Source organism: Humulus lupulus, chromosome 1 (assembly GCF_963169125.1).
Source record: "Humulus lupulus chromosome 1, drHumLupu1.1, whole genome shotgun sequence".
Classification (NCBI taxonomy): domain Eukaryota; kingdom Viridiplantae; phylum Streptophyta; class Magnoliopsida; order Rosales; family Cannabaceae; genus Humulus; species Humulus lupulus.
In genome coordinates, this window is record NC_084793.1 from 6,765,866 (window position 1) to 6,776,376 (window position 10,511).

Below are 10,511 nucleotides of genomic sequence, written 5' to 3' on the forward strand. Positions count from 1 at the left end.
GCAATTATAACATATATATATATATATATTCAATATAATTATATTATACTAAAAATGATCATAATTTTATGTTTTTAATACACTATAAATATATTTATATATAATTAGACTGTGCTAACTTTTGTGTAAATATATGGTGATATATGACTTCTTATTTTACGTAGAGAGTAAAGCCAAACTACGCACATATGGAAAACGACAAAAAAGAAGGAGAATCAGATTAGAGTTTTAATCAATATTCCCACCGTTAATTAGATATATAAGGTTGTATCAACGGTCAGGATCAACCCTTTTTGAAGAAAAAGAATAATTGGCAGAAAAAAAAAGTGATGAAGATTTTTTTACTGTTTCATGGGGTCTTAAGCCGTTTATAATATATTATGTAGATTCTATATATAGATTTTGGAGAGTGAGTGAGTGAATACAAAATTTGTAATGAAAGAAAGGCACATCACCCTTAGGTGGGGTGGTGGTGGCATTGCACCTCTCATATCACACTATATCATTATATATATATATATATCATATATCATATATAATAACACTATATATGTACCCCATATCCTTCATTTATTGTCTTCTTCACCAGATCATATAGCTTAATCATCATCATCATCAACCATATATATATATATATATATCTCTGCAGCCATGGCTGGTTCTTCTACCACCCGAAACGCCGTCGTCCAAGGTGGTGCTGCCGCTGCCGAGGTACGTACGTACGTACGTTATACATGCATATATATATATAAATAGAAGTTGAAGGTGCATGAGTTATTACTAATATTATTATTGTTGTTTGATATTATATTATGATGATCGATGATGATTAGATGATGAGATCAAGTAGTAAATGCAAAGTATGTGGTGATGAGATTGGATGCAATGAAAATGGAGAGATGTTCACAGCAGCCTGCCACGACTGCCACTTATTCCCCGCCGTTATTTGTCGACCTTGTCACGACCAGACCACTCACGGCGGTAACCACTCCTGCCCTCGCTGCAACACTCCTTATAACCCTCACAAACCTATAAATATATAGATATGAGGGAGAGTTTTAGAGAATAGAATCCCATGATTACTCCTGCGTGGGATTATCGTACCATTTTAAGAGCATGATTACTCTATTTATTACTAATTAATTTTGTGATAAAATTCATGCTTCTTGCCAATGCATTTCATTCTAATTTCTAAAACCATATTACACATTCTATATCAAACTTTTCTAAGCTTTTAGAAAAATCTAAATAATCCCTACTATATACTATTATATACTATAGTATTATTAAGATTATCTAGAGAGTATTAAGATTATCTAGAGAGGTAGCATATCGTTATTGACAAGCCTGACTTTGGGGAGGCCTCAAATTTTTTAAAAATATCATTTTTTTACATACAAAAAGACTCTTAAAAATTTTAAAAATATCATTTTATATATAATTTTTTTTAAAATAACATATTTTATATAGGTATTATACCCTATTCAGGACCAACCCTAATTATTGACGCAATTCAATATCAAGTCCCATACATTTTAATCATCGCTAACCAAAATTACCATAGAGAGTTCCACCTTAAAATGTCAAATATATTTATTGTACCACAATATCTCACTCCCTACTAAATATATTTGAGTATCGCTAGGTGTATCTCTAAACATGTACCATATTATTAGTAGTGTAATTTAATATCGACTCCCAATATAGCAATATACTATGTATATTATGTGTCATTATATTTATATTGTTATAGTTTCTGTAAAATACAATATTGTAATTATGTATGTATATTTATAGGTTGTCCAAGAGTGGCAGGAGCTGACGATGAAAGCTGTGAGGATACTGATTCTGATGATAATCACTTCGCTAGTTCGGTAATATATTATTTATTTATATAAGCATATTTATTATATTATTTGATGATTATTAGTTCATTATATATATAAAGTATAATATATGTATATTAATTGAAATTTACAGGATACTGAAGACAACAATAATAATAATAATATTAATGGTAAAAAGCAATGGAATGATCAAGCCTTGTCAGCTGCAGGAAGTGGTAATATTATTAATTAAGCACGTAAAAATATTAATTAATTAATTTTCAGTATGTTCTAAAAATAAACTAATTTAATTTAAATTTAAATTATTAATAATAGTGATTTCTGGAGTAGAAAAATGGAAGATCAAACAAGAAAAGAGAGGTGATCTTCTCAACAATGACGATGCTAACGATGATCAAGAGGTTGATGATGACTACCTGTAAGTACATACATATAAACTATATGCATTTTGCTAAATTGGTCTCATACTATTTGTTTTAGTAAATTGGTCCCTAAACTTATTTTTTTTACGCAAATTAACACTATATTAATTATCTGTTAATTAAAAAGCGTGAACATAATAGAATTAATACAATTTGGTCGTAATAAACTTTATGTGTATCGATAAATTGCTATCCAATCTTATTATTTTTAATATATATTAAAAAAATTTAAATTAAAAATAGAAACAAAACTAAATATAAGTACATATAATAAAAAAATGAATAATACGAATTTATTTTAAAATTATATGATTTTTGAAAAAAATATAAAAATAAAGAAAAAGATTAAATAAGAATGAAGAAAAATAATAATAAAAATTTTCAAAAAAAAAAATAATCTTTGAACTTTTTACTTTAATTATTATTATTTGTGTATTATGATTATGCAAGATCTCATATTTATTTATTTAAAGGGCATAAACCATTTTTCCCCATTTTAGGTTTTGATTAAATACCCACATATACTCATTTAGCTTCAATAATTCAAAACTACACCTTTGTTATTTACAAAATAGTACAAAATGGCCCTTGAAGAATGTTTTTGGTCAAAACTAATTTAATTAAGAAAATAATACCACTCAATTATTTATTTTTTTTAAAAAAAATACTAACATATTATAAAAATATTTAAGATATTAGATTTAAATAAAACATAAATACTATTTAAAAATATTATTTCACCTTTTAAAATAAAATTTTATTCTAAAATTATTTTGTAGAAATTAAATATTTTAAAATAAAATACATTAGATATTCATTTGATTATTTTCTAACAAGTAATTTATTTAAAAAACTTCCATGATAAGATTTATTTTGTAAAATAAAATAATAGAAATAATAGCTTTCTAATATTTGTTTGATACTAAATTTTTTAAAATTTATTATGACAACAAATTTATTCAATGAGATATTTTGATTATTTGGTAAAACACAAATATTTACTTCTAAATTAATGAAACCAAATATATATATATATTTATTTATATGAGTATTTAAGCAAAACACAAAAAAAATATACATCCTTCATCTCATAAAGATATAAAAGTTTTATGTATTAAATTATTTTTTGTAATTTAAATTAAAAAAAAATTATTCTAACATTTTTTACAATAAATTTTTATTTATTTCCAAAAAAAATTAATTGTACTTTTTGATAATTTAAGTCTAAAATAAATTTAATTTTTTTTTTTATCAACTTAAATATTTATAGCATTTGCTCACCTTCATGTCCACATCAGAATCTGAACAAGATTTTTGTTTTTGTTTTTTGAAAAGGTATCTGAATAAGATTTGATATTTGCTTATTTCTCTCTAAAAGATAATTCAGATAGCATGTTTGCTATGCATGCAAATATATAAAATCATTATTATAAATATATATATTTATATATATATATAAGGATATTTTGGATATTCAAATTAGTTAAACTGACCATAATTTGTAACTCCTTAACATCTTGCAGAAAAAGACCCTTTCTTTTGTAGTCATTTTTCTAATATGGACATCTTATTAAGAGTAATGCTAAGGAATTCTAATGATGTTAAATACCATTTTTACATGGTATTATGTCTCGTAAAAAAAAAAAATAATAATGATATGTGCACTCAAAATATACACTCAAATATTATATACAATGATATGACAGTTTAGCTTAACTAATTACATTTATTAAAATTAAGACACACTGTTTTAAAAAACAGTAATATATCACTGTAAGTAATATTTGAGTTCATATTTTAAATGTACATCTCATTACTAAAAAATAAAAATAGTACATAACCATATACAGTTGATACATATTAAAAAATGTGTATTTCTTTTACATGGTTAAATCCACACCGTTAGCAAACCAGTTTTTGCAAGTAAATAAAATGAGAGTATTACTTAAAATGTCTAATATTATTTTGATATGATAATAGGGAATTTACTTATTTGTTACCCTATTTTTTTGTAAAATATTATTTTAGTACTATTTGGTTTTAATAATGCTCATATGGTACCCTGTATTTTAAAATTATATATATTTGATACTCTAGACTCAGATTTGATAGATAAAATTTTGTCAATATGATCAAACTGTCATCAGTTATATGTAATTAAGTAATTAAATTTAAATTTGGAACTTACATAATTGACAGCAGTTTGATTAAATTGGTAAAATTTTATTAATTAAATTTGAGTTTATGGTACCAAATATGTACGATTTTAAAATACAGGGCACCATATGAGCATTATTGAAAATAAAGAGTACCAAAATGATACTTTGCAAAAATACAGGGTACCAAATAATTACCTACCCGTGATAATAATTAATATACAGTTTTACGTAATATTCATTTGCATTAATAATTAACTATGCCACATCAAACAGTATATATTAGCAGTTAATAAAATTAACTTGTTACCAACTAATAATTGTTTTTGGTCTTATCTGAGGATGTCACGCTGAAATATAAATATATTTAGACTTTGTGTTTTGATAAATTATTTTTTGTTTCTATATTTTATAAAATAGTTTAAATAGATTTTTAAACTCAATTTTGGTCAATATTTTTTTGAACTAAAATCATAAATAATTCACCAAATTAATAATTTAGAATAAAAATACAATTATTCTGTCTAATAACTGTGCGATCATATTCAATTTTGTCTTCATCAAATTTAGGTTTAAAGATTTATTTAAACCATTTTACAAAATATATAGAATAAAACACAATTAAAAAAGGACATTATATTTGTACCACAACATTTAATTAGTACACCCCATATTATTAAAAATTAATATATAATATATATATATATTGTTTTAACTTCTCCTTATATTTTTCTATTTTTTTTTTTCATTTTCATATTTTGAAATATACAAATAAATAATATATATTTTACATATTTAAATAAAAAATTTAACACAAAAAAATATATAAAAACTTGTTAAAATAAGAGTTTTTTTCTACAAAATTATACATTTTTTTTCTAAAAATATTATGAAAACAATAAAAAATAAAATTATTGAAATTAACAAAAAAAAATGTAAAAAAAAAATAGAGGAAAAGTGTTAGAAATAATTTTACAATTGTTTATTTTAATTAATGGGTGCCTGTACATATTATTTGGTGCAAATATATAGTTATTTTTCCATTCCCTTGTTAATGGCAATGTATATATACTTGCAGATTGTCCGAAGCTCGACAACCTCTGTGGAGAAACGTTCCAGTGTCATCAAGCTTAATCAGTCCCTACCGTATAGTCATCGTTCTCCGCCTCCTCATTCTCTGCTTGTTCCTCCGATTTCGAATCTTGACTCCGGTTTGGGACGCATTTCCACTGTGGTTGATTTCAGTGGTATGCGAGATCTGGTTCGCCTTCTCTTGGATTCTCGACCAGTTTCCCAAATGGAACCCTATCACTCGCGAGACCTACTTGGACCGCCTCTCGATTCGTTTCGAGCGCGAAGGCGAGCCCAACCGCCTCGCTCCCGTCGACGTCTTCGTCACATCGGTCGATCCTCTCAAGGAGCCTCCCATCATTACTGCCAACACGGTTCTTTCCATCTTGGCTGCCGATTACCCAGTCGATAAGCTTTGTGCTTATGTATCGGACGATGGTGCTTCCATGCTGCTTTTCGATTCGCTGGCTGAGACGGCTGAGTTTGCTAGGAGATGGGTTCCCTTTTGTAAGAAGCATAATGTCGAGCCCAGAGCTCCTGAGTTTTATTTCTCTGAGAACATTGATTATTTGAGGGATAAGGTTCATCCTAGCTTTGTCAAGGAAAGGAGGGCAATGAAGGTAAGGGTACAAAGAGGTATGGGTTGTGGTGGAAATCTGTATTATTATCAAAAGGGTTGATTGCTTTTTTGTGGTATTGCAGAGAGAATATGAGGAGTTCAAGGTTAGGATTAATGCATTGGTGGCCAAAGCTATGAAGAAACCAGAAGGTGGATGGGTGATGCAGGATGGTTCTCCATGGCCTGGGAACATCACCCGTGATCATCCCGGAATGATTCAGGTTTTATTATATTACAAATTTAATTGGAATAAATACATTTTATATACATACATATATTTATAGTAATTGCCTTTTAGAAATGTTCTGACATTGTTCTGTAGAAAGATCAAAGAAAATGATCATGAAAGCGTTTACTTTCAGTATGTTTTGAGCTTATTCTAGTGGAAGAAATAGATAATAATGGAAATATTGCTCTGTAGTTTTTGCTGGGAAATGGTGGTGCACTAGATATGGAAGGTAAGAAATTGCCGCGTCTTGTGTATATTTCTCGTGAGAAACGTCCTGGTTATCAACATCATCAGAAAGCAGGTGCCATGAACGCTCTGGTGAGTACCTAGTTATCTTTTAAGCGAAGCTTTTGCAGAAAAAAAGAATGAAATTAGCAATGCTAATAACTTGGGAATGTTATTTATGTTTTTGATCAATAGGTTCGAGTTTCTGCTGTGCTTACAAATGCACCGTTCATCTTGAATCTGGATTGTGATCACTACATTAACAACAGCAAGGCCGTGAGGGAAGCCATGTGCTTTCTAATGGATCCTCAGTTGAGAGAGAAGCTCTGTTATGTTCAATTTCCTCAAAGGTTTTACGGTATTGATCGTCATGATAGATATGCCAATAGAAACACCGTGTTCTTTGATGTAAGTGATATTAAAATATTACGTGAGATTGTGTACTCTGTTTCCATCAAATTTAGCTGATTATCTCGTCTCTGCCTTCATTGTAGATCAACATGAAAGGTCTTGATGGGATCCAAGGACCAGTGTACGTTGGTAATGGATGTGTCTTCAATAGGCAGGCTTTGTACGGCTATGATCCACCAGTTTCTGAAAAGTGGCCAGATATCACATGTGATTGCTGGCCTTCATGGTGCTGCTGCTGTTGTGGTGGTTCAAGGAAGAAGTCGAAGTCTGAGAAGAAAGAAAGCGAAGACATGTTTGATCTTGAAGAGATTGAAGACATGTCTGAGAAGAGTGAAAGCGAAGACATGTCTGAGAAGAGTGAAAGCGGAGACATGTTTGATCTTGAAGAGATTGAAGAAATGCTTGAGGATTGTGAAGAGTTGGAGAAATTATTGCTCATGTCACAGAAGAATTTTGAGAAACGATTCGGACAGTCACCTGTTTTCATAGCCTCCACTCTTATGGAAGATGGTGGCCTTCCACATGGGACAAATAGCGCAACACTTATTAAGGAGGCCATCCATGTCATAAGTTGTGGCTATGAGGAGAAAACTGAGTGGGGCAAAGAGGTGAGAACCATTATAATCTTTACTGCAAAGCTATGGTAATTTATAGTGTTGCATATAAACTCCAACATCATTTATCACTTTAATGACATCCTATTTATTGATGTTACTTATAAAATTTGTTTGTAGATTGGATGGATTTATGGTTCAGTCACTGAAGATATTCTGACAGGCTTCAAAATGCATTGTAGAGGATGGAAATCAGTGTATTGCATGCCAAAGAGAGCAGCTTTCAAGGGATCAGCTCCTATAAATATATCAGATCGGTTGCTCCAAGTTCTTAAATGGGCTCTAGGTTCAGTCCAAATATTTCTTAGTCTTCACTGCCCCTTATGGTATGGCTGGGGAGGAAAACTAAAACTGCTTGAAAGACTTGCTTACACCAACACCATTGTCTACCCTTGGACTTCCATCCCTTTACTTGCCTACTGCACCATTCCTGCTGTCTGTCTTCTGACCGGAAAATTCATCATCCCAACGGTAGGTAATCAAGCGCGCGCACACACACACACACACATATATATATATAGCTAGAAGATCAAAACTCTTTCCTTTGTTAAATTGGGACACAGGCTAGCTCTTGCAATCACTAATTACAAAACCATTTTGTTCGTTGAAGCTTAATAATCTTGCCAGCATATGGATCTTGGCTCTTGTCCTCTGCATCATCGCCACTGGCATTCTCGAGCTCCGATGGAGTGGTGTTGGCATCGAGGACTGGTGGCGCAATGAACAATTCTGGGTCATTGGTGGTGTCTCTGCACATCTTTTCGCCGTCTTCCAAGGCCTCCTCAAAGTCTTGGCTGGAGTTAACAACAATTTTACAATGACATCAAAGGCAGCCGACGATGCTGAGTTTGGGGAACTCTACCTCTTCAAATGGACTACCCTACTCATCCCACCAACCACCATTATAATAATGAATATGGTTGGAGTTGTAGCTGGAGTTTCTGATGCCATTAACAGCAGCTATGGTTCATGGGGTCCTCTGATCGGCAAGCTACTTTTCACCTTCTGGGTCATTCTCCATCTCTACCCCTTCCTTAAAGGTTTGATGGGAAGACAAAACAGGACTCCCACCATTGTTGTGCTCTGGTCGGTTCTTATGGCTTCAATCTTCTCAATGATTTGGGTTCGAATCAATCCCTTCTTGCCTAAGCAAACTGGACCAATACTCAAACAATGTGGGGTGGAGTGCTAGACCTTCCTCTTCGAGGAATTTGTGTGTAGTTGTTTTCAATGGCACCTTCGTGGAGGCTGTCAACCAACTCGGTGGCAGCGAAAGTATGCAATTCTAACCCGTTTAGTTTTTAAAAGTCATAGAGCTTTTGCTTTTATCAAATTGCTTCTTTCTGAATTTCAGGAGCAACTCCTAAGGGTCTTAAAGGTCATGAAAGTTGAAGGCTTGACTATCTATCACGTCAAAGCCACTTGCATGAAAATATTCTATATTGTTGGGCTGTATTTACGCATATATTGTATGTGTATTATCTTTTTGTCTGATAGGAGAACTTGTGTTCTAGCTAGATACAGACCTGAATCATCAGAAGGTATATTACAATTCTCTCAACTGAGCAAGATGCAAGTAGAACCAGTTCCCAACCCCCAAAGCGTCCGAGAACAAGTGGATAAGCAATGTCTTCCCTCAACTTTGCATTAGCTTGAATCTGACTTGAGTGAGCCAAGCTTCAGTTCAGCTGTTGATGGAAAGAGGTTTTAAGACTTAAGGTCCTTCTCTTGTGTTCCTACTAGTGTCATAATATAATTATTATTATCATGGGATTTGTCACATATTTAGTTTATATATATTTAGATGATAATTTGAAGCTTGTTACAAGTTTTGTCCCTACTATTTTTTATTTACTTAGTAACTCGATCCATTCTTGCCTTTTGAGGTCATTCTATTTGTATGGAACTAAAAACCTTCTCAAGTTTAAGCTATTAATAAAAACCCTACTGTTAAATTATAACATAACTTCCTAACTTGAGGATTAGTAGTCTAATAGTGTGTCCATATTTTGATTTTGACTGATTATTAGTGTTCTAATCACCAAGTTTGAGTAATGGAGTCAATAGAGACAGAAAGAATTGCTTCACCAGAAGCATCCATTTACATGAGGCAACCAATCTTTGAGCTTAAAATGTTATGCTAAATGACAAGAAAGAAAGTTAAGTTGTAATGTCATAATGGTGTGACATTCCCCATTATTGTAAAGTTAATTTAACATATATATTTTTTAAAATATGGGGTTTTAAAACTTCATATAGAAAAAATATGGCATTATCATAGATCTAACTTTAAGAAAATTAGCTTTTAAAAATCAATAATAGAGCTAACTTTACGAAAAATAACTTTCAAAAATCAATAATGGCCTTTTCAAAATGCCATTAAAAAATAATACAATTTAAATGTGAAAAAAAAATATGGCTTAATTCTAAACTTAGCTATTTATATAGGGAAGAAAAAGCTATGTATTTGAATTTTTTTTAAAAAGCCATAAAATATTAACAATTCAAATTTCTCATAAAAAATTAACTATATACCATGTAATGTCCATTAATTGGAAGAAAGATTGGAGTTATGGAGAATAGACTTTATATTTTGTGTTTGGGCCTCCAGCCTTGTGTACTATTGTTTTATTAAAAATGCTTTAATGTCTAAAAACTTGTTAATATTTACTTGCCTTTATAAAAATCTATTAAAAAAATAATATTTATTTATTTGATTTTTAATGAAATTTTGTTTTTTTATATTTTATTCATGTTCCAATGATAAATTTCCTATATGATCTTTATTGTTACAATTAATAAAAATAAATAAATAGATTAAAAAATTATTTTATTATTTAAAAAGTTATTTTGAAAACATAATATCTAAACAATTTTTTTCCTTCTTCTAGTCTATGCAAAAGTTAAAGCTATAGCT

At 30.3% G+C, this 10,511-nt stretch overlaps 1 protein-coding gene across 1 annotated transcript; it reads left to right on the top strand.

Moving 5' to 3' along the window:
• Positions 1 to 651: 651 nt before the first annotated feature.
• Positions 652 to 9,484, top strand: LOC133782816 (cellulose synthase A catalytic subunit 4 [UDP-forming]-like). Its single transcript, XM_062222589.1, has 12 exons — positions 652 to 711; positions 834 to 981; positions 1,798 to 1,874; positions 1,981 to 2,062; positions 2,163 to 2,265; positions 5,486 to 6,116; positions 6,199 to 6,336; positions 6,537 to 6,662; positions 6,765 to 6,977; positions 7,064 to 7,588; positions 7,715 to 8,065; positions 8,205 to 9,484. The coding sequence occupies exons 1-12, from the start codon at positions 652 to 654 to the stop codon at positions 8,784 to 8,786; spliced, it is 3,036 nt and encodes a 1,011-aa protein (XP_062078573.1). The 3' UTR covers positions 8,787 to 9,484.
• Positions 9,485 to 10,511: the final 1,027 nt, after the last annotated feature.

Bases quoted from the DNA above. Each gene is read 5' to 3' on its own strand.
- LOC133782816 (XM_062222589.1), top strand. From the start codon at position 652: ATGGCTGGTTCTTCTACCACCCGAAACGCCGTCGTCCAAGGTGGTGCT. The intron at 982-1,797 runs GTAACCACTCCT...GTATATTTATAG, and splicing joins CGACCAGACCACTCACGGCG to GTTGTCCAAGAGTGGCAGGA. The intron at 2,266-5,485 runs GTAAGTACATAC...TTGTTAATGGCA, and splicing joins GAGGTTGATGATGACTACCT to ATGTATATATACTTGCAGAT.